The following is a 24,399-nucleotide window of genomic DNA, read 5'->3' as shown; positions in this document are numbered from 1 at the left end:
GTATGGGCCCTCCCCCACTCACACTAACAGGTGGCACAAGATTGAGCCTCTCTGAACTTAGTTTCCTGCGTCACACGACAGAGATGCCACCACCTAATTCCCTGGGCTCAGTGGTGCCATCCAAGCCTGAGAAGGCAGTGGGTGTTAACAGAGCAGCTCGGGGCTCCTCTTTCCTTTCTGGCCTCACATCCTGTTCCCGGGACGCAGCCCTTCTCAATCGGCTGCCTCTCTCTCGCCAAAGGCAGGTGGCGTCTCCTCAGCACCGCCGCAGGAGGGCTCCTGACAGCCGCAGCCCCGCACCCGTCACCGTGCCGCAGAGGTGGTGGCCTGGGCCTTGCTCGCGTCAGCTCTCACCTACTGGGAACTTTCAAATTATCTGAATCTGTCTAGTGTTTGCATCCACGACTCAGGCCTTCCAGGCAGAATCACTACCTGCATCCGTGGAGCCCAACAGCTTATACCATCTTCCCATACGATCTCTCTAATCCACGGCAGCAGGACACCTCCCCCACGGCACCCAAGGTGCTGCACTGGGCCTGCTGCACACAGGGCCTGTTCACGGTCTCCTGGCTGAGCGCCCGCAGCCTCCACCCACCCCTCTCGGGGGCCTTCCCTGCTGGAACTACCTGCCTGCTCCCCCCACCCTTCCACGCTCCCACGGCCACAGTGTGCTGGGCCTCCTGGATACTCCACCACCCCTTCTGGGGACTCCCTCCACTCACCACCAGGGCAAGCCTTCCCAGCTGTGGCCCTCCTCTAAACCTCTGCCCTCCCTGAGCTCTGGAACCTTCTTTCAGTGGCTCGCTGGTAGCAGTGTCCTAGCTCCTTACTTCACTGGCCTGGCAAGACCACTGGCGATTCGGTCATCATGCCCCTCCGTGCTGGTTCACGTATCAGCTGCCAGACGCTGGCATCCACACCTCCTTGTCCTGCACAAGCTGCTCCCTCCCGCCTCTCGCGCACCCGCCCCTTCCCCGAGCTTGCCCAGCACTCGGGTCGGCCCCCGTCCTGAGCGGGGCACAGGGGGCTGTGGTAAGGTGAGTGCTCACTGCGGGGCCCTCCTGAGCGCAGGAGTAGGTCTTACTGGTGGGCCATCTCTCCACCTGTCCCATCAAGCAGCAACAAAGGCTCACTGTGGGCCCGAGAGGTGACCGGGTGAGGCACGTGCGTTCAACACGGAGAAAGACGTGCCCCATTTACCTTCAGAACGTCTTGCTTGCATTTTTCTACTTTGTCTTGCAACTTCTTAAGCTGCTCGGGGTTGAGGGATGGGTCCGCTTTGCTATTGGTTTCTCGGGATGTGGCCAACTTCTCCTCTTTACATGCCGCGTGGTAGGCCTTCTTTGCTGCTTCTACCTACAGGGAGAACGAGCTCCTGAGTGCCACGTGTCTGCAAGTTCAAAATCCTGACCAGAGGCTTCACAGACTCTGCTTTCACCCCCCAGAGGAGAGGGGAAGAGCAGGTACAAAGCTGGGCATGCCGTATAATTACAACTAGTTACGAGGGAGGAGTTCATTCAGCAGAAAGGGACGGAGGGCCTGCTCTGGGCCGGGTGCTGTCCTAGGCACCAGGGGTGCAGCACCAAAGACCCTGGCTTTCAGGGAGCTCTCCGTCTAGCCAGGGAGGCAACTACAAAAGACAGCTGAAGAGCACAGTGAACAAGAGGGTGACGAGTGCCAACGAGGAGAGGAAAGCAGGAAAGAGAGGTGGAGCGCTGTGCTGGGGCGGTGTGGGTCGAACCGCATCCGGAGCGGCTGGAGAGAGCCAGCCAAGATCACATGGAGCAAGAATGTACAGGAGGTGTGGCTGTCTGCGGGAAGAGCACGCCACGCAGCTGGAACAGCGAATACGAAGAACATTCCGAAGTTCCAGAGCTACCAGGAGGGGTAATGTTGGCAGGCAGACCTACAGGCCACGGGCTCCATGGCTAACTCAGGGAGAACACGTGCACCCACACGCCGCTGTATCTTTATTTCAGAGGCTTCCTTCCTTGAGCCAAAGTTACAGAGTTCATTCTAGAGGGGAAAGATGAGTTTTGTAACCATGGCCTCGAGAGGGGGTGGGGTAGTCATTATAAATGAGGCCACGGACAAGAAGACAAAGGAAACGTGGCAAAAGCCAAGACACGGAAAAAAGAAGGAAAGCCTGTCATTACTACCCGAAGACGGAGGTCTGTTCTGGGAGATTCTGAGGAGGAGGAAGTGGTGCAGCTCCTGAGAAAAGCCAGCCGGTGGAGACGGAAGGAAGCAGCAAGTGGGCCCCTAAGGGAAGGGGCGGGCCAAGCTGGGGTGGGGGGGGGGGGGGTGGGGGGGGTCTGCTTGTGGGCATGGGGTCCGTGTAGGAGAGCCTCCAGCTAGCCAAGGCCAAAGGAGACTCAGTGGCTTTGGCTACTTTTAGAAAAACCGGTATCAGTATTATTTGCAAATTTCAAAGAAAAACACATACAAAAGAAATAAAAATTTTAAATTAATCCCTTCTGCTAACCCCAAGAGGGGGCCTTGTCTCTACCGCTGTTAGCATCCTGGGCCTAAAGCAGTCAGAGGGGGTCTAGCCAAGAAGCACGGGGTCAGGCCGGGCAGGGGCAGCCTGCAGGAGGGAGGCACCTCTTTCAGCTTCTTGGCCCAGGGCTTCTGTGCTTTCCGAAAGCCATCCTCGGCTTCTTTGGTCTCCTTGAAGCCTCCCATCATCTGCTTGTGAAAGGCTTCCTTCTGCCAGTTTTTGATCTTCTCGAAGTCCTCATTCATCAGCGAGGCCTTCACCTCCAGGTGCAGCTCGCTCACCTTCTCTGCCTCGGACATGACTGCCGTCCAGGCCTTCTCCAACGTTCCATACTGGGGCCCTGGCACAGGAGAGAAGCTGGTGGTTACTGGGCACCAGGGCTCCCAGACAGGCCCTGCGTGGGGATTTCGTCCGTTAACCTCTCTCAGCTGTGAGGATGGGATTCTAGGCCAGCAGCCTGGCTGTGGGGGCTGGGAGGTTTCCTTTTGGTTCTTTCAGACAGTTTTCTCTTAGTGGCTGTTCCTTTTTCAGTCCGGGATGAAGAATAAGGAACTGAAGCTGGATCTACTCAACCATTCTTTTGTTAGGGAAATTAGGGGATTACACACATTTTCTTTTTTTAAAGTCACTAAGCTTTTAAAGACTTCCAATTTCTGCATCTTGGAAGTTTTAATTTGCTTAAGGCGGGCTGGAGGAGGAGGACCCTCTGAAGTGAGCTGACCTCTCTCCCCGGCTGCTCAGGTGCTCTTGCAGCCCGCCCTCTCCCTTCCCTGCAGTGGACTCCTCAGCACGTCTCTTATTCACTCCCACAAGGAGAACCGAGCCCTGGCTCAGAGCAGGAACTCAAGAGCTGCCTGTTAAATGGAGGACTGTCTCTCAGCAGAATGGAAGCCCTGTCTTGCAGAGAGGAAGGACAGTTGGAGGCAGGAAACTGCTCTGGCCAGATGGAAATCTCTAGATTAGTGGTCACATCGCACACTGCTCAGGAAGGAAGCTCGTAATCCGGCCTGTCATTTTGTTGAGGGTGTGGGGTGGCATGGCATCAGGTAAGGGAGGAAGAGGCTATGACAGAATCTGAGGATGAAAATGGGAAGATCCAGGTCCTGTCCTCAAGGCTCTCCCCGGGGACAGTCACTGTTTGAGCTGGGTAATGACACAGAGAGGCGCTGGAAGGGGCATAACCGTGGAAGGTGAGCCCTTCTGAACTTCGAATCCCTCGTGTCTACAAACGAGCAGCTCCCTCTCCAGCCTTGGTCTGAACACAGTGGCGGGATCCACAAGGTAAGCGGGGGCAAGGGTGCTTTGTGAACCTCAAGTTCTGAATAAACACAAGGGACAGCGCGGACAGCTGGATCCTGAGAGGTGGAAATAAAACAACAGTTACGATTTACTGAAGGAGCTGCCCCTTCCCTGCACGGCCACCTCGCTCCCTGACACCTACTCTGAACCAAGGCCCCGTGCTAAGCCCCACAGATGACTTGTTTCAGCAACGGGGGAAAGATGAGCAGCTGGTCCAGACCCAGCTGTAGCTGCCTGGGGCCCTGCCCGTCCAGGACCCCTCAGCCGGTGGCCTGGCACCCCCATCTTCTGAGGTCAGCCATCATGTAGAAGAGCCTGGCCCACAGCACACCCTGGAAAGCCCCACTCTCCGGCTTCTGTCCCAGGAAACCCTGTAACCTACCCAGCTCCCCCTCTGTGTTGGGAAGTGCACTCTGAGCACAATCTGTACCCATAGCAGCGTTCTGTTGCTAAACTCCCGAATCTTCTGAGCGTTTTGCTAGGGAGGGAGCGGGGGCAAAACCTGCACCATGCAGCACCTCTAGTTATTCCTGTTAAAATCCGAAATTCGAAAGCCTGCCACCTGTCACCATCTAGTCTTATCTGATGTGCTACACAGCCAAGCTTACAGATAAACAACTCTCCGCGTTGGAGCCCACAATGTAGAGACGCAAGGCCTCTGATGTGATGGGCGCTTTACTCAGATCTGGGCCCTGTAGGGGCTGTTCTGAGTTAGACTGGCAAGCGTAGCACGTCCTATGGACGACAAGGGCTGCGGTGGGAGACTGGCACTGTCTGCAGGGAAGCCCCGTGCCACAGAGAAAAGGGAAGAAAGCCCACACAGCCCGGGCTGCTGGGTGAAGGCTCCCTGCTGCTCCCCACTATGAAGCACAGCCCCCCAGAACTGAACACGCACTCCTGCGCTGATCTTGTGAGATCTGCCTGGAGCGCCCGGGCGGCCCCCTACCCTTCTCCACGAGCTGCCTCCAGCGCCGTGCCCACTCGGTGAGCTGCTGTGCGTACGCCTTCTCGATGCGCGCCCGTTCGTGCAGGCAGTTCATGAGGTCGCTGCACAGACGGTGGCCATCGTCTATCCGCTTCACGGTCCGCTTGTAGTTCCCAACCTAGGAGACAGGACCACACCGTGAGGCTGGGGGCCCCTCCTGGGGGTGGGGCAGCCGGACCCTCACGGCTGCACAAAGAGCCTCCGTGCTAGCTGGGCTCCTGGGAGTTCATCCCCTCTCCCACTAGAAAGGCATCCTGCGTTGTTAGGTGACAAGCTCCCCATTTTTATTACTAGCAGCAACATTAAAATGTGAAGCTTCTCAATAACCACATGGCCAGTGTCCACGCTCTGACTCGTGGGTCAGGGAAGGAGACAGACCAGCACAGGAAGGGCTCTGACGGAGGGAAGTGAAGGGCTGAGGGTACCCAGAAGGGCATCTCGTGCAAACTGAGGGGTCAGGGACAGCTACCCAGAGCAAGTGAGGTCTGATCAGAGAGACTTAAGAAAAAGAAAAAGAAAGAAAAAGAATTCAGTAACTCAGATTAAAATGATTTTATTTATTTATTTGCCAGAGAGTGAGAGAGAGAGGGCACAAGCAAGGGGAGCTGCAGGCAGAGGGGGAAGCAAGCTCCCCGTCGAGCAAGGAGCCCAATGTGGGACTTGATCCAGGACCCTGGGATCATGACCTGAGCTGAAGGAACTGAGCCATCCAGGCGTCCCTAAAATGATCTTATAATTAATATTATAGAATTGGCGAAAGACCTTTTGATCATCATTGGTATAAACAGGTTTCAGGTGCCTTCCGCTTAAATGTCATCCCATGCTGGGTTATTACTTCCTGATTAGAGCAATAAATACTATTTCCAACTTACTGAGCACCCAGTGTGTGCCAGGCACCACAGTGGGTGTTTTACACCTCCAAATACTGCCCTGCCCTAACAAGTAGGACTAACTGTCCCCCTCTTAAGAGGAGAAGAGCACGGCTTGGAGAATGACATCAGTCCCCGGATCCTGCAGCAGCAGGGGTTCAAATGGCTCCAGGTAGGACTGTCTTGACAGCAAAGCTCAGACTCTTACCTGCTTTGACGAGGGTTATGGTGAGTTCTGACTACTTTCTCTCACATGTGAAAGAGAGACTAACTTATCAAATATATAAAGAATAATTGACAAAATATTAGTGGCTAATTCAGAGTGAGAATCAAAGTGTTTAATATGTTTCACTCTTTCAGCAGTTGATTTGAAAGGAGAGCCTGCGGCTGACTCTGGAGCACTAGAGGAAATGTGGCAGCAAAATGATCTGTTCTATTTCAACCTTTTCTTCCCCCGTCTTCAAAAATCTTAATCAACTTTTACCAGTTTTACCATTTCTAAAGGTCTCTGCCTGGCTGATCACTCTATTTCATCTCTGTTTGGGCTCAGTTGGGAAGCTCCTGGAGAACAGGGAGGACTCGTTCCCACTTCTACAGAAAAGGGGACAGTCCTCTCTCTCCCAGGTAGGCTGCGGGACCAGCGGCACAGCCCGCTAACTCCGACTTATGAACAGTTCAAACTACCTAGTTTCTCCTATCCTGAGCTAACCAGGTGAAGGGGGTGGTGGTAGGGAAGACCTCACAGAGGGACAGAACACAGGGACCCCAAAGGGAGATGGGCAATGGGGGAGAAGGGGTTCTGGCCACTTCAGAAAGGGCTGTCCCTGAGGCCAGAGAGAACCCTGCTCCTCTGGGAACAGCAAGGACCCCTGGGAGTGAAGTGGCCTGGGCAGCCTTCTCCAGCAGGCATGCTAAATAGCTCTGGGAGCCCACGTCAGCTGTTGTTCCGGCCTGGGGTGTGGCCAGGCTGCTACTCCTCACCAACACACAGACCTTTCAACTCTATCCTTCAGCAGCCCCTTTCTTAGCAAGCAAAAGCAAGCATTTCTTTCTCTTTTTTTCGATTTTTATTTATTTATTTTTGAGCACGATAGAGAGCACAAGTGGGGGGAGGGGCAGAGGGAGAGGGAGAGAGACTCTCTCAAGCAGACACCCCGCTGAGTGTGGAACCTGACAACATGGGGCTCAATCTCAATCTCGCCACCCTGAGATCATGACCTGAGCCGAAATCACAGTCAGTGGCTTAAGCAACTGAGCCACGCAGGCGCCACTAAAAGCAAGCATTTCACAACCAGTTGGAAGTGACACCGCATGCTCACTTCCCTTAAAATAGGGCCTTGCTGTCATTTTGAAATTTACATCAGGATGAAAACAAGTAACCAACAAAACACAACTCTGTTGCTGAGCTGGTGCCAAGAAGAACTAAGCTCATCACAGCTTGATTGAGACTTGACAGTCGGCAGGAAACCATGAGGCAGAGCTGGCTTTCATCTCACTCCCACCAACAATATTCACACGGGTAATCAAGATCACAATATGTTGGCTCTTCTCTGCTTTTCAAAACCCTGTAAAAAGGTTTAGGGAAAAGAAAAGAGTATCTCCTAAAAAGGCACCTGTCGGTACGACCCTTTAGCGTGTACCTTAGCTGCCGTTCATATTTAAAGGACAAACTCTTAAAATCTAGAAGCAACAAGGAATACTGGCAGGATGTCTCCAGAAGCATGAGTTTAGGTCTAAATGCTAGCACTGTGATCACTGCTGAGGCAAGGGGAGAAGGGAGTGCTCATGACGCTCCAGCAACATCTGCCCCGCTGGTCTTTGCTGGGTGAAAAGGCTCCATGTGGGTGCGGGCCGGCCATCCCTTCAATGCACACACAGGGACATACATCAGGTACCGCTGTGTCATCTCCATAAACCGCCCACTGCAGAGCAGTGTGGCCTTCCTGCTCCCCTGAGCAAGGCACCGGTGGTCGTCCTAAGAGCAGAACTACTGACCACTGTTTCTCGAAACTGAAATATAATCTATATACGGTAACACTCACCCTTCACAGGTCTATGCTTAGCTGAGTTCGGATGAATGCGTGCCATGTATAACCATCACCATATCCAGGTGCAGAAACTTCCAACTCCCCACCACGTTCCCTGTGCCCTCCTGCAGTCAATCTCTGCCCCACACAGCCCTGGCAACACTGATCTGATCTGTGTCCCTCATAGGGGCCAAGGGGCAGGCCGCCCCCAAACAGGCCACTTTGACATGAAGATTCTTTTGATTAAAAAGCAATCATTCCCCAGCAGATTCGGGAAAAGCTCTTTACCTCCCCCAAAGCTGTCTACAAAGAATTTAGATAGACAACCTGCTCCAGGAAGAGAGCTACCACCATAGATAACTACATTATACTCTGAACTAGGCTTGGTGGACAGGGAGGGACCCAGCAAGGCCTATCTGATCAAAGTCCTCCGAGTCCCATTGTTTGTGAGTGGCCCAGCAAACATTTGTTTTCTAAACATTTACTCTTTTTGTTTATCATTTTCCCCTCAATTACATTCCTTCCCTTTGAAGTACTAGACCCCTACCCACTTCTTATCTCAGGATGACATAGATAACTCATTTTGCCTGTCTTTGGAATATGCCATGCCTGTGTGAATTCCCCATATATACTAAATTTTATTTTCTACTGTTAATCTGTCTCGTGTCAATTTGATTCGTAGTCTACCTAGAAGGACCTTGAAGGGGACAGGAGATTCTTCCTCTCCAACACCCTTTATCAAGCTGTCCGGTTAAATGGAATCACACAGTACGTGGTCTGGCTTTTGAGACTGATCCATGGTATTGTCTATGTCTGTAGTTTACTCCTTTTATTGCTAAGAGGTGTTCTGTTGTATGGGTACACCGTCACTTGTTTGCCTTTTCATCCTGTTGAAGGACATTGGGGTTGTTTTCAACTTGGGGCAATTATTAAAAAAGCCATAAACATTCACTGACAGGTCTTTGTGTGGACATATGTCTTCATTTCTCTTGGGTAAATACCTAGGAGTGGAATTCTTATACAGTAAGTATATGTCTAACTTTATAAGAAATCGCCGAACCATTACCCAAGTATTCTTGTACCCAAGAATACATTCTGCATTCCTCACTGCAGTACGACGGTTCCAACGGCTCCACATTCTCACTAGCACTTGGAACTGCGTCAGGTTTGTTTGTTCAATATTTTGCCACTTTAGTATGTAACAATGATCTCACTGTGATTTTAATTTGCACTTTCCTAATGTCTAGTGATGCTGAGCGTCTTTTCTTGATCCTGTCTGCCACCCATATGTCTTCTTTGGTGGAGTGTGTTCTCTTTTTTTTTTAATACATTTTTAAAATTGAGGTATAACGATGACTGGTTTTTATAAAATGCAAGGTGAGTTAATTTTCAAATACATGACAAACTGATCATATGTTAAAGTGAGGGTCTATATGGTTAGCTATTTCTATTTTATCAGTTTTGTAATTTAAAACTTTCTCTCTTGCTTTTTAAAACACTAGTTTGTTTTGAGGTGGCCAAATGGCAAAGAACTTTATGCAGAAATTTAAAAAATAAACGAGATTTCTTCCAAACCTTATTATCAATTGATTTACTCACAGAATGCCCATTTTAAAAACGAGGTCAGAAGCTATCTATGTTCCTAACTTCCTCGAAATTCAGGCTCACTCCCTCAGATACCAAGATACTAAAGACAGACCTCAACACACATATGGCTGGATGCGCGGCTGGGGACACTGTCCTCTCCCTCGGGGACTTCCTCCCGGCCACAGGGAGGAGTGAGAGGTGGGGAAGGTATACTGGAGACAACATCCAAACTGAATTTTCAAGGACAAGTAGGAAACCGGCCAGGTTAAAGGTGAGGAGAGAGAGAAAGGTCTCCAGGAAAATGGTGAAAAGATGTACCAGCATGGGGACTCAGGCGTGCTGTCCATGAGGCGTGGAGCATGGAACACAGGATGCAAGGGAATGACTAGCGACTTAGGGGGGTTGGGTGCAGCTGGGGGTGGGGGGTGTCAGATGATCATCCTGAAGGGTTCCGTGTTCGGGGGACTGGTGGGGTTCAGGAGGGTGAAGCTCCTGGAGGAAGGTGGGAGAGTGGCGTCCTCAGGCTGGGGCCATAGCAGTGGGGACAGAGAGCGGGAAAGCGGGAAAAGGGACGGCTCTGTCCTCCAGGTGGCAGGTGGGAGCCAGATAGGGGTAGAAGGATCCAGTCAGTGCCCAGGCACCTCAGGGGCTATAGTCTATGCAGGCTGGGCTTGGGAAAAAGCCGAACCACCACCTCTCTAGAGTCCTCCAGAAGCCCTCTCCTGCCCCCCTCTTCCCCGGGGAGTGGAAAAAAGAAAAGAATAAACTGGGGGGCCAATGGGTGGGCCCAACCCCCAAGCTCTGCTGTCCTCCCGTGAATCCGAATCACTCTAACCTCTCTCCACCCACAATTCCCCACCCCAGGGCCTAGGGTCTCCTAGCAGCCTGCCCTCCTCAAGGCTCCCTACCTCTCCCTTTCCCTAAGTCTGGCTCCAGTCATTCCTCTGGTTTTCCTCCACCCCAGGCACTGAGAATCCAGCGTCAGACACGCCTTGGATTTATAGTCCGCTAAGATGAGTCTGGGGCTGGAGTTGCAGCAATCCTTGTGCAGAAACATCCGTGTAATCGGGTATCAGAGGAGAGACAGTGGACTCTATCTAAAACGCAGCAGGACTGTAATTACAGGGGGGCCGGGAGGGACTGCTCAAACAGGTCGCACCAGTTCCTCCTTTATCCTCTACATGTAAACAGTCTGGAACTGCCTTTCACAAGGACACAGGAGAATGCCTGCCTCTCTGACTTTAGAGACTACTTAGCTTGGCCAACTCCCTTCTGTGGATCACAGTGGCCAAAGGCAACAGGAAGGCTGAAGGATTTGGAAGTAACCCAGTGAGACCTCTGGGGATCCCAAGTGGGTGACGGGGAAAGTGAATGCCGACCTGCAGCTCCTCTGAGCCTCCCACCCATCGGCCCCCCAGTTTATTCTTTTCTTTTTTTTAAAGATTTTATTTTGAGAGAGAGAGCACAAGCGGGGCGGGGGCGGGGGAGGGACAGAGAGAGAGGGAGAAGCAGACTCCCCACTGAGCTGGGAACCTGAAGCGGGGCTCAATCCCAGGACGGCCTTCCTTCACGCGTCCCAAGCTGTGTGGACCAGAGCCTGTGGTGTACAGGACATCAAGCCCAAAGACGTCCAACTCTTTGCCCTAAGACAGTGTGGACCTTTGCCTTCCTCATCCACCACTCTTTCTCCACTGCCTTCCACGGGCTCTGCCACACGGCTGGCACTCAACAAAAATGTAAGGTAGGACCGGAAGTGACTATTAGAAAATGCAGGTGACTATCTGTGTGACTTAGGGCCAGGCAAGATCCTTAAACAAAATTTCCAAAGTCAAAGCTGTACAAATACTTACATACACACGTGCCTATGTGTATAAATGAATTTTATTACATCAAAAATTAAGGATTTCTTTTCAGAAACCAACACCATGGACAAAGTTAACAGACTGCAAACACTGTTTCCCAATTTGCTATGTCTAAATTGACAAGAGACTAAAAGGGAATATCCCAGGAAGTCCTATATATCAACATGAAAAAGACAGGCCCTGAGGGAAGTTGGGCAAAGGGTATGACTAGGGCAACTTCAGAGAGAAGCAAAGTCCGAGGGGCTCACAGCAGCAAGGGGCTCACCCTTGTCCAACTTGGGGGGATGCCCATGATCACAAGGCTCTTCACTCCTATAGAATGGCAAACCCGAGGGTGGGAAATGCCAAGTGTGGGACAAAAGGGGCACACAGAACCCTTATTGTACACACTGGTGGAAAACAGACTGGGGCAGGCCTGAGAATAAGCAGGCAGTAACTAAGTCATTAAGCATACACATGCCCCATGAGGACCTAGCAATTTTGTCCCTGAGTCATATCCCCACAGAAATGTTCTCTTGGGCTGCAGGCACGTAGGATCTTCTACCTGGGGAATGTGTGGGTGAAAGTGCGGCGGGGGCGGCGGGGGGAGGCATACCAACGTGGAGACAAGCAGCAAGAAGTGCAGGACTAGGTGTAGACACTGCAACCCGCACAGACCTCACCAGCAGTGGAGAAAGAGAAACAAAATGACAGCATGATGTCCTCGATGGGAATTAAAAATAGCTACACACAAACAAGGCCAGAGACTTCACAAGAGCCGGCGCTAACACAGTCCTACCACTAGGAAAGGGACTAGTGTCAAAGGCAGGGAGAGAGCCGGCGAAGGGTGTGGGTGTGGAGTCCCAGCCTACCTGCCCCAGTTCCAGCTTTCTATTTAGGCTCAGCTTGTCTTCCCCACGGAGGCTTCCCTGACACCCGCTGTCCCTGCCGGACCACCAAGACGGAGTGCCTGCGTCACCTGCACTTGCAGACAGTCGAGACCAATTCCCCACCACAGGCTCCTGCTTGCTGGTCCACCTGGGAGCCACGAGGGACCTTCCACACACTGTCCCCATGGCCTGCAGCCACAGCGTGTCCCACATGGGTCACAGCCGTGCATGTTAGCTTCCCTGCCCTAGCTGGACTGCAAGCCTCTGGCCACAGGCACCACGCACTGTTTTTCATCAGCAGGAGCATCATAATAGAGCATGTTTACAATTTGCAAGGCAGTGTGCTAACAGCTCAGCATGTGCCACCTCATTTAATCCTGTGACCATCCTTGGCAGTGGGTACTATTAGTGTTCCCATTTTACAGAAAAGGAAACTGAGGTTTTTTTTTTTTTTTCTTTTTTTTTTAAGATTTTATTTATTTATTTGAGAGAGAGAGAATGAGAGACAGAGCACGAGAGGGAAGAGGGCAGAGGGAGAAGCAGACCCCCCGCTGAGCAGGGAGCCCGATGCGGGACTCGATCCCGGGACTCCAGGATCATGACCTGAGCCGAAGGCAGTCGCTTAACCAACTGAGCCACCCAGGCGCCCGAAACTGAGGTTTAAAGAGGCAAAGTCACCCATGATCATGCGGCCAGAAAAGGCAGAGCCCACCTTCCAGAGAGGGTAAATTTAAGACTTAATGGGTCGTCAGGTAGTATGTGTGCTTCCAACCAGCCCCACGGGTCCCAGGGAAGGCCACAGGCAGAGTTCAAGACTGAGAAGTAATGTATGGGCCCTGCTCCTAATTCCACTGTGTGCCACCAAGGCTCACGTCAGGAACCCCAAACCTGTAAACTATTAAGACCGCTTGCCAAAGACCACCTTGATTTCACCCTCAGAAGGCTCATGCCCTTTAACCTGTGACCCTGAAGGCTGCTCCTTCTACATCCTGGAGAGGCGGGTTCAAGGGTGAGCCAGCTCTGCTGTGCTGACCGGACAGAAGGAAAAGCCCTTGCTGTTATCCCTCCCTCCCGGCAAGTCCATGGAGTCAGAGTCCAATGTTTTATCCAAAGCTGATAAAGTACACTGAGAGGCTCCAGGATATTCTCAACCAGCTTTCGGAAAGACAAGGATGGAAGATGACCCTTCTGGGATTCCTTAATGACAGTCCTGCAGACGGCAGCGAGATTGTCTGAATGAGTTTCTGTTATCTGTTTTGAGTCTCTCAGCCCCCTGCCCTCTCTGATGAGGTCACCTCTCAGCAGAGAGAGGCAAAGATCTGGCCCTGCCCCCAAATAAATGACCCTGTATGGGTCTCTCTCCCCAACTTTCTGTTTCTTCTGCTGTAGGGTAGAGGTAGCACTGATTTCATAAGGACTAAACACACTGGGCTGGGGTGGGTTTCTTCCCAGCCGGGTGTGCTCTTAGCCCGGCTCAGATATCACTTGACCAGACCTGGCCATTTCTACGTCTTGCCCACTGGGAGACAAAATGAAGAGGGGGGACAGGATTAGATGATCTCCAAGGGCCCTTTGCAATTCCAGGATTTCTAACTGAAGAGTCTGGCAATGCTACCAACTGGCCGGCTACCCCTGAAGCCCTCATAACTCAATTTTTGAGAGCCTGGCACCACCCTCTTGCCACACACCAATGTGTAATGAACACCTAACTCTGTGCCATGTGAGGAACGAGGGATATAATGGTGAACAAACTGTCAGTCCCTACCTTCCTGGGACTTACAGTCAGATAAATAACCCAATTACAGATGGCCACAAGTTCTGGAAGGAACACTCTGGGTGGTCGGGACTGCCTGAAGGAAATGATGTTTGTGGTAAGAGCAGAAGGAACTCTGAGGGGCAAGGCTGCCTTCTGAAGGCTTGAGGCAGGATATCAAGGCCCACAGAGCATGAGCTATATGAGATCCCATCCCCTTGGGAAGTCTTCCCCCTCAGCTCATCTCTCCCTTGTTACTCTTGTACGGATATCTACTGTTGCATGCCTAAATGTGCTAACAGTGGCTTCGAGGGCAAGTACTGAGCCTTCATTCTTCTCCATCCTCCATGCCAGGCACCCAGAGGGCACCCCGTAATATCTTCTCAACACCCGAATGGTGCTGGGGGTGGGAATCCCCACTCCAGGTGCATAGGAAGGGACCGGGAAACTGCTAAGTGCTCAACTAGAGCTCAGCATGGGCAATGAAGTAACTCATGAGCCTTTATTTACCAAGTTCTTAATCCAGTGAGTCATTCCAGCTCTCCTCACAAAAGCTAAAAAGCATCGGCTCTTAGAGCGTAACTCCACGGATGACAAATGAGCAGCTAGCTAATGTTTCTGCCAATCTGGAAAGAGCCGCGTAAGCCCAATCCCGCAGGAGAGCCCCACTGCTGCTTCATTTATGCCGACAAGGCTTTCGGTCAAATCCAGGGTCCGAGTCAGTTTATCCCCGAGTCCACCTGTGTCCCAGGCAGGCCGGAAGCGCCTCCGGCCTGGGCCTTGCAGGGTCACCACTCCCCCCCCCACGTTCCTTGCGAGGCCCTGACAGAGGCCGTGGCCTGCACACACAGGCAGGGCGTCCCCCGGGTGCCAGCACAGGACGTCCTACCTCAGCCTAGCCCAACCCCTACTCTGAACTTACCTTTCCAAACGGGGCCACTATGGATTTTAGGGTTGTGAAATGTGCTGTGTGCTTGAAAGCACAGGGGAATAAGGAGTATCTGTGCCTCACATAAATAGTAGGTGGTGGAGCTGGGATTCGGGCCCAGGCACCTCGCTCTAGAACTGCTCTCTTGCCTCAGTCTCAGCCTCCCAGGAGCTCCTCAGAGAAGAGAAATGTTCATTTGCTCTGAGTGCCACATACTTAAAACTTCTGCTAAAACATGAAGTCACGCCCTGTCTGGGGTCAGACCTGGGTACCGCCGTTTGCTAGTGTATGACCCCGAGGGCTCAGAGAAATGAGATATAGCCTGCCCGGTTTCCTAGGCAGTGACATGGCCTTGCAGATTCCTCCTCCCCAGGATGGTTGCAAGAATCAATAACCCGCACGGGGCCACGGTCCCACGATTCCTGAGCCTGAGCGGCGTGTGGCCTCCTCATTTAGTCCGTTTCTGAGCCCCACATGCGAATGTTGCTTGCATGGGAACAGGCAGAGGTGGATGAGTCAGGTGGCCTTTCATCTTGGTGCCAGCTTGTTCCTCCCCTGTCTAAGTACCATAAAAAGAACTGTTCCTTGAGAGAACTGTTTGCTGTCAAGCTTTTCCTCTGAAGATAAATTATTTTCTCATTTGATTTTACTGATGTCAGAGTAACTTGTGTAAGCGATGTAAGAAAACGTTTAACCTTTCTACTCAGTAAACAAATTACACAATTTTAGAGCTGGTGGCCTCTTGAGTGCTTAATTAGACTGCGCTCGCTTAGCTTCATAGAGACGTTTGTATACAAATGCTTGGGGCTGGCACTGAGGGACCCAGGTATGGAGATGGGGTAAGGGAGCTCGTGGTCCGCGCGCACACGCGCGCGCGTGTGTGTGTGTGTGGTGGTGGCGGCGTGTGTGTGTGTGTGTGTTTTGGAGGGGGGGCTGGTAACAGGAATCAGTGAAGGTAGAACCAGGGATTCGGATGCAGGGGACTCAGGGAGATATGGGATACTGTGAAAGCAGCAATTTGGGGAGGGGATGGTCACGGAAGGAAGGGGGCATTACCTAGAGGAAGTGCTATTCCCACTTTTCCAATCTGGCAGTTTCCCCACCAGGTAATTTGGCTTTGTATCCCAGAGGTTTGCCTGATTTCAGACAATTCTCTAATTCTCCTTTCACTGTTGGAGTTTCTACCAAAAGCTGCCAGTCTTCAGCAAGCCCTTACTTAGACACCCAGGGAGGTCAGAGCCACTCTTATGGCAGGGAGGTGCCACACGTCCAGCGCCTACCTGGAGCGTTAGGGGGAATCAAAGAGGGTGTGACCTGGTCACTTGGCAGCAATGTCCTCCGGGTGTTTCCTGGGCACTTGGCTGAAGGACAAGTGTATGTGAGTGCCCCAGAGACCGTGAGCTCCAGGGTGGAGTCTTAGGGGTGACGGCTTGCAGGGAGGGTGTGTGCTGTGCTCATGGACAAGTCCACGGGTGTCGCTGGGCCTTTGTTGTATGAACCCAGCTGACCACCCTTAAGGAGGAGTTCAATTCTGAGATAACTTTGTTTCAACACCTCCTTCCTCTCCACTTTATGCGTTCTGCCTTTGGAGTTACATCTGCGAACTGGGATTTCTGGGTTTCTATGTCTTCCTGTTTTATTTGAATGCTTTAAGGTCAATGATGTGGTTGATCTTTCAAGTTGCTGAAGTTTGGGATTTGTGCTTTATTTTATTTTTATTTTTAAAGATTTTATTTATTTATTTGACAGACAGCGAGAGAGGGAACACAAGCAGGGGGAGTGGGAGAGGGAGAAGCAGGCTTCCCGCCGAGCAGGGAGCCCGATGCGGGGCTCGATCCCAGGGTTCTGGGATCATGACCTGAGCCGAAGGCAGACGCTTAACGACTGAGCCACCCAGGCGCCCCTGTTGCATTTCTTTGATGGGCATCATCAACAGATGTAGGGAGCTGAAAGCACTTAAACCAATCAGTGGGGTTACCTCGCCTGCTACTTGGCCCTGGGGGTTGGGCTTTATTAAGAAGTTTGTGTGCCCTTCATCAATTCCAGGGGCCCCTCAAGTAGCGGTGGGTTTCAGCGCCACTACAGAGCATAGCCCCACGATTGTCAAGACCTGGCAGACCATGAACCCGAGGTGGGCCGCTCCAGGGGCGGGTGGGCTCTGTCTGCCACATGCACTTGTTGCCGTCTCCCTAATTGTGCTTCCTGAACTCCCTAAACACCCCAATCCTTTTGGCCTTGCCTTTTGTTTTTTTTTTTTAAACCCATTCCTTTACAGGAGAAAATAGGACAGGGACCAGCAAGTAGGGCACCCCACCCCCACCTTAAACTTAATTGACCAATTCTGCAAATGACCCTTTCCCTCTCTCTTCCACCCAGTTCTTGTGTAGACCCATTGGAAAGTAATTAAATCCAAAAGTAATTTGCCATTTTTCAAAGAAAATTGGTACGTGCATCACTGCCTTAGGCAGTCCTCTAGCATACTGGGGACAGCAGGTGTTTCCACTGGTCAAAGGATAACAAGATGAAGGTCCAGATTTGCCTTTCCTGGTACCTTGGCTGTGCTTCTGCTGTTCGCACAGGAGCTGGTGGATAGTCTCCCTCCAATCAGTTGGGGAAGGGTGAGGCAGTAGGAGCACCCGCTGACTTGCCCAGTGTGCAGGAGGCCTCTAGGGAGGCCTGGACACAGATGTGGGAAACCGTATAGGAACTTGTTCGGTAGAGTTTTGCCTTCTAACACCAGGTCAGAGATTCTGAACACTCCGTCATCCAGGATCGCTTGTGGAGTCAAAAATGCAGATGCCCAGGCCTTCACCCAGATTTTAGATTTAGTAGCTGTGGGGTGGGGTCTGGACAGCTGTGTTTTTAAGCAGTTCCACAGGAGTTTCTAATGCTCAGTCAGGGTTCAACACCACTTACAAAGCACTGGGCCCATTCTGCCTCTTCCCAGTCCAATGGGGAAGAGAAAACAAGCAGACGTAGACAGGCACAAAGGAGGGTTGTCCTGGAAGAATCAGTGAGGGAGGGTTTCCCCAAGAGGAGATGTTGCCTTGGGAGCCGGAGTCCCCAGGCAGGGCACCTGCTGCGAGAGGCCGGGGTAGAGCGGCCTCGTGGTATGGTGGGCAGGTGGAGCGAGGGAGCAGCCTGCGGACACCAGGAAGGACTTCCAGGATTGTACTTGGAATGGTCTTCGCTTTCCTCACAAGCCACTGAAGGGCCAACAAAGGAACCCCACAAGCAAATGGGGCCTGTTTAATGGAGTTTAGTTCATTTCCAATCTTAACAGTTTCTGAATATGACATTCTTGGTGGTGGTGAGTGTGATAAATACATACTTGGTTTTATCCCTGGTTCCTGGCACACTGTTCCTAAAACTCGTGGGAGTTTCCTGAGTTACATAGGAGCATCTTATGTTCTAATGAGATGATGCCTGATGGGCCCCTGGATAGTTTCAGGATGGGGGTGGTTGCCAGAAAGACCTTGGCATGATTAGTTGGAACTTGGAGCCCTACCCCACTCCCTAACCCCCAACCTCCAGGGAGGGGAGAGGGGCTGGAGATTGAGTCAGTCATCAATGGCCAGTGATTCAGTCAACCTTGCTTACATAATGGGACCTCCATAAAACTCCCTATACAATGGAATTTGGGGGAGCTTCTGGGTTGGTGAACACAGCTACGTGCTGGGAGGGTGGTGCACCCAGAGAGGATATGGAAATTCCACACCCCTTCCCCTGTACCTTATGCCTCTCTTCCATTTGACTGTTTCTGAATTGTATCCTTTATAATAAATCAGGCAAACCTCTGGGATACAAAGCCAAATTACCTGGTGGGGAAACTGCCAGATTGGAAAAGTGGGAATAGCAGGAGGATTCCCTGCTGGGAAAGCAGTGGAGATCAGGTTGGAGGAAAGACAACCAGGAAGGGAGGCAGCTTCCTTGTGGACAGGCACCTAGAGAAGGAGCCCAGGCAGCGCTCCTCAGGAAGCACCAGATGGCCCGGAGCTGCCAACACATGCTTATGCCTTTGTTATGCTATAGAGTATGGTTTTACTTTGGAGGTGATGCAGAGAACTGGAGCTTCCCACCCAGGGCAAGGAATCATATAGGTTTGCTTTTCTGGGTGAGCTGGCCTGGCTTCAGGGTAGAGAACAGACTGAACACGGCACAGGGGAGGCCAGTGCCCTAATGCCCGGTTGTGACACAACAGATACTAGCTTGCCTGAAAGAATGAATTAATGGTTCCTTTAGAAACTTCAGGGAAATCAAGGCATGCCACCAGCCTGCTGGGAGCTCTGCCCGAGCACAGCAGGATTACAACGAAGCTGATACACCCACAGACAGGCCATCATACAGGGAACTCGGTCCAGGTCTGAGAAAGTGGGGGGAGGTGGGGGCAAGGCAATTTATTTCTGTGCGCCTTGTGCTTCCACTCACCCTTGCTGCCCTGTAATTGCCCAACACAGCAAATGCTGGCTCTGGGGTCTCAAGACTAGGTACTCATCTTGGGACCCCAGGACTCAGCCACGGGTCTGGACCACGGCAGGTGCCAAATCAGGCTCCATGGAACCCACACACACAGGGCAGTGGCATCTTCTAAATATGTTACCTACAAAATTGTTCTAGAGGGATGGGAAAAGTGCATGCCATTCCATGTGGCTGGCTTTCCAGACAAAACCGCGCTCCGTGTGGAGATGTTCTCATGTGATACTCTGTCTCCACAGTCGGACAAGAAGCTGCAGGGAGAGCCTTCTCTGAAGGCGATGGTAAATACTGAGAGTCACATGCTAATTCTTTAGGGCTAATATTCTTAGAACATTTTCAGCAAGATATTTATGTTCTCTTCATCCCCCAGATACTCCTCTCCTCAAAGGCTCTTTGTGCCCACAGAGAGTGCAGTACAGGTCAGCCCCAGCCGGGCTTTTCCAGGGAGATCTGAGCTCTAACCGCACATATGGCTGACAGCTGAGCAGAACCCCCGCCTCGGGGATGAGGCAGACTCAGGACCCAGTTCCTGAAATTAGCAGTTTGCCCTCCCAGCCTGGCCACCAAGGAGGCCTCGGAGACTCGCGCTGCAGCAGGCCTGCTGGCGACAAACCCACCATTGTGTGCCCAGAGCCCGCGGAAGGCAGAGGAGGCCAGGCTCTCCTAGGAAGCCCTGGTGACACCTGAAAAGCCCCACAACCTGCAGCCTAGGCTCTCTCTGTGCCCCAGGCCCCAGGGCCTATGAGAAGACCCAGACTCAGGGCCTAGAAGCCGAGGATACAGTAGGAGGGCCCTCAGGCTCCTGGAGTGAGCCAGAAGACTTGCCAGAAGTAACTGACCTGCCCTACCCCACGCTGGGAAGCCTGTGAGGAGGACACGCCAGGCTCCAACTTGAAGAAGTCACCCCCTTGGGGAGCAGCCTCCCCTCGGTCCCAATCTACCCAATCCCACATGACTTTTGGCCTCCAAAACAGCCCTGGGCTCCAAAGAATTCGAGGTCTTCAGCCCTCTGCAAGGCCGTGCTCATTCTGGCTTCCAGACTTTGCTCCAACTCAGAATGCATCCCATCTCAAAGTCCAGCCCCATCTACCTCACACGCCTTCTCTGGTGATGTCAAGCAGCAGGTCCTTCTCCTCTGAACGCCATGACACTCGGAGGCAGACTGTGGCTTGGCCCCACACTGACCACTCCCCCTTCATGGGGGCCATCGTCTTCTCTCCTCCAGGAGCCTTCACTGCGGGAATCAGAGCCCACTTCTCTTTTCTAAATGGCTTACTCTAAGTGTTGGGTAATACAGAAAGTGTCCCCTCCAAATACCTCCAAATACTTCCATTTGATATTAGTCCCTGTGGGTAATCTCTCCTCCCAGGACTTGCTCACCCATTCATCTAGCAAACACATGAGTGCATTCATCTAGCAAACACATCCTGCTCATCTTCCAATGCACTTGCCTGCCCCACCCCCAGCAGGAGCCCCACTTCCTGCCGTGCCCCCCCAGCAAATCTTACAGCACTCTACACAATGATCTGTCTGGTGTCAGTCTCCTCCCATGAGAGCTTACCTCCAAATGTCACAGCCAAAGGCTCCTGGAGGACAGGGTCATGTCCCTTCTGCGCAGGCACACAGCCAGCATGCAAAAGATGACCCACTCCAGGAAGTACCTTTCAGTGGAAAGGAGTAAAACTAAGCCCAAGGACTTTTCCACCTCAAGACCACAAGGCTTTCTGCAGATCTGTACAGGTCTGTGGGTCACATCAGTAAGAAGACACCTGCCATGGGAAAGAGGGACCCTGCTGACAGCATGGAGAGATGCGCGGCTGGCAGCGTGTACCCAAGTCACTCACAGCCGAATGGGGTGGGTTCCCCCTGAGGAATCGCTCCTCCGTTCAATGAGCAGCCATCAGGGAGGAGGAAGATGACAGCACTGCTGATTTCTACAAGCTGAAGAGTAATTTCAGAGGGAGCATCACAAGATGAGCGGGGCCTGACTAGAAAATAAACCATTGGCCTTAGCATTCCTCGGGCAAAAGGAGATGTTCTTGTCCACTGACATTATCGCAGCTAAGGATTTAACAGGGAGCCCGAGAGCTTAAATCAGCGACAGGACTTGTTAAAGCCACTTGATTTAATACATGCTGGCAACTTTTTTTTTTTTTTTTTAAGAAGCAGCTGAAGATTTCTGTAATAGCACTATACTTAGCTACCTAATTTCTGCAGAGCAGTTTCTGCCCTCAACTGGGTAATACAAATGATGCTGCCGAATGCACGCTGCAGGCAGATGATGTGCTGTGCGCGTGCTGGTGACCTCCAGCTCCCACGTCAGAGGGACAGAGCTATCCTGATGCCCTACACCACTTCACACGTGTTCATTCCTGAAATCCTCACAATACCACGATACAGGTACCATTTTTACCCCCGCTTTACAGATTGGGAAATTGAGGCAAAGAAAAATTAGTAACTTGCCCAAAGTGCCCCCCCCCCGCCCCCAGACAGGGAGTCAAGCCCAGGCCACCTGGCTCCAAAGGACGCACCTGAACCCGTCCGGTTGCCTCCCCTGGCCTATCGCTCACAAGGCCCGCTGTGTGTGCAGCCGCCACACCGCCATCTAGCTCACGGCGGGTACCGATGAGTCCCGGGTGGTAATGTCACTGCAGCTACAAACAGGAAGTTTCCCCACAACTTTAAAGGATTTCAGCTAGTTTTGGTTCAGTGGTGAAACTAGCAAGGACCTGCTTTTCCAAAGGCCAGCCTCCCAGGAGCCCCCAGGAAGGAGCGGCACACCACGGCTGGCTCCCCGAGTGCTTCCGCAGTGCTGGCAAGACCACAGCCTCCTGCGGGCAAGCGAGACGTGTCTGCCCGTGAACTGGACCTGCACACGGAGGCTGAGCGGTAGTCCTGAGTTTCAGCACTGTCCCAGAGGCACCTCCAAGCTGTATCTTGTACCTGCCGGCTCTAACACAGCTCCAGGTATTTCACCCTCACCCCCGCCAACACCCCCCAACACCCTGGCGCCGTGAGAATGTGCCTGCCAATGCCAGGGAGCCCCTGCTGCGGCGGCTGGAAGCCAGCCCTGACCCTACCGCTGCCCTGTCCCTTTTGTTGCCTTCTGTGGGATGTTTCCCGGGGCAGATGCAGCTCTCTGGCTACTGAAGTTTGAGCTCCGGCCTGGATACCCACCAGGAAGGCCGCTACCAGCCGAGCGGTAAGGACTCGGGTTGTCACATGTCCCACCGGAGCCTCAAAGGACCTAGCACATAGTAGCTGCTCATGAAACATACCCTTTTAATAAAATGAAGTATTCAGCTAAAAGTCGATAATGACCTTCTGCCCAACTTTAAGAAAAGTGTTAACAGAATTTTTTTTTTTTTTTAAGATTTTTATTTATTTGAGGGGCGCCTGGGTGGCTCAGTTGGTTAAGCGACTGCCTTTGGCTCAGGTCATGATCCCAGGGTCCTGGGATCGAGCCCCGCATCTGGCTCCCTCCTCGGCAGGAAACCTGCTTCTCCCTCTCTGACTCCCCCTGCTGGTGTTCTCTCTCTCTCTCTCTTTCTCTCTCTCTGTCAATTAATAAATGAAATCTTTAAAAAAAAAAGATTTTTAATTTATTTAAGGGAGAGAGAGAATCTCTCCCACACTGAGCACAGAGCCCTACACAGGGCTCCATCTCAGGACCCCAAGATCATGACCTGAGCCAAGAGTCGGACGCCTAACCAAACTGAGCCACCCAGGCCCCTGAAAAGTGTTAACAGAATTTTGAGTTCCTTGCCCATCTTTCTTAAAACTGGGCACCTGTGATCACTGTCTCTATTAGACAATAGTATCACATGGTATTTGCTCTCAGACAAAATTATACACCTAATCAATCAAAGTCTATAAAACTAATGTGTGCTAGTCCCCAGCAAACCCTGAGAATCCTCCCCATCTCGTGCACCACTCGAGCATCTGGGGTCAGGAAAGCACCCATGTGGGTGCTGATGTGTATATTCTCATTTCATCCTGCAGCTTCCCTCGAAGACCAGTATCACCCCCATCTAGAGATGAAGACCTGAGGCTCAGATCAGTCAAGCAACTTGCCCAAAGTCACACAGCTAGCAAGGGAACAGCTGGGATCAGGACCCAGATCTTTCCAACTGCAAAGCTAGTGCTCCTTCCACTAAGCCCCCAGAGGTTTTTGCCACAAGAACAAAAATGGACTTTCCTTTAAGCAGCAGGCAGGAAAAAGTGGGCTCAGGAAGAGTGACTTCCAGAAAAAACAACCCACCCCCCAGTATCTAATCAGGAAAGGAATTCCTCGAGGGCCAAGACTCACAGGAAGATGCTCCGACAGGCTTGAGGGCAGTTGTTCAGCCCTCTGGCCACCTGCCCGCACTGTCCAGCATGATGTCACATCACCACTGTCCACTTTTCCGCACACAAGTCAGAAGTAACACTGCCTCCCCGGCCAAGCCCAGTAATAAGTGTATGCAGCACCAAGTCACGTCATGGTGACATGAGAAGGAAGATCTGAGATCAGACAGACTGATAAGACCCTGACAAGTACCTCTAGCCTCTTTATCACTCTTTTCTAGCCAGGTAAGTTCACCACCTGCACTGACAGCTTAGCCACATCTGCCGCCATCTGAATCAGACCACAGAGACCTGGCCTGTTTGGGGTCTACTCATCTTCTCCCCCAGTTCTGGCCAAGAGAAGCCAGGCCTGTCAGGCGCCATCAGCCTGGTCTCTGCATTCATGAGGATGCGAGCGTGGGCAGTACCTCCCAGAAGCTATCGCTGGACACTTCTACTCCAACGGCATCATCGTAAGCGACAGACATCTCTTCGGGCAGTGAGGGAGCAGCAGCGAATGCTTAACGCAGAGGTCAACTTCAGATGCTCAAAATCCACAGACAAACCTATAAAAGAAAAGCACATTGTTGCAGTTTTTAAATTCCTAAGGTAATAAGCAAGCCATCCCCGTCCTACCACGTCCATTCCCATCACTGCCTTAGTACAGCGCATATGCTGTACTAAGTTTAGTATACTAAGTTTAGTATATATACTAAGTATACTAAGTATACTAAGTATATACTTACTTAGTATATATACTAAGTATACTAAGTATATACTTACTTAGTATATATACTAAGTATACTAAGTATACTTACTTAGTATATATACTAAGTATACTAAGTATATACTTACTTAGTATATATACTAAGTATACTAAGTATACTTACTTAGTATATATACTAAGTATACTAAGTA

General features: G+C 51.7%; 1 protein-coding gene across 3 annotated transcripts in view; it reads right to left on the bottom strand.

Moving 5' to 3' along the window:
- The window catches only part of PACSIN2 (protein kinase C and casein kinase substrate in neurons 2), a 134,391-nt gene that overhangs the window by 15,854 nt on the left and 94,138 nt on the right, over positions 1-24,399 (bottom strand). For all 3 annotated transcript variants that reach the window (XM_044915314.1, XM_021687456.1, XM_021687457.2), the window contains exons 2-5: positions 23,910-24,047; positions 4,746-4,902; positions 2,605-2,840; positions 1,201-1,356 (exon numbers count right to left, since the gene is read on the bottom strand). In XM_044915314.1, coding sequence (XP_044771249.1) covers positions 1,201-1,356; positions 2,605-2,840; positions 4,746-4,902; positions 23,910-23,969 — 609 coding nt within the window. In that variant the 5' untranslated portion in view covers positions 23,970-24,047. The remainder of the gene's footprint in view (positions 1-1,200; positions 1,357-2,604; positions 2,841-4,745; positions 4,903-23,909; positions 24,048-24,399) is intronic.

This window comes from Neomonachus schauinslandi, chromosome 5 (assembly GCF_002201575.2).
Source record: "Neomonachus schauinslandi chromosome 5, ASM220157v2, whole genome shotgun sequence".
NCBI classification, from domain to species: domain Eukaryota; kingdom Metazoa; phylum Chordata; class Mammalia; order Carnivora; family Phocidae; genus Neomonachus; species Neomonachus schauinslandi.
The sequence above is the reverse complement of the archived record's forward strand: the minus strand, read 5'-3'. Positions and strand labels throughout refer to the sequence as shown.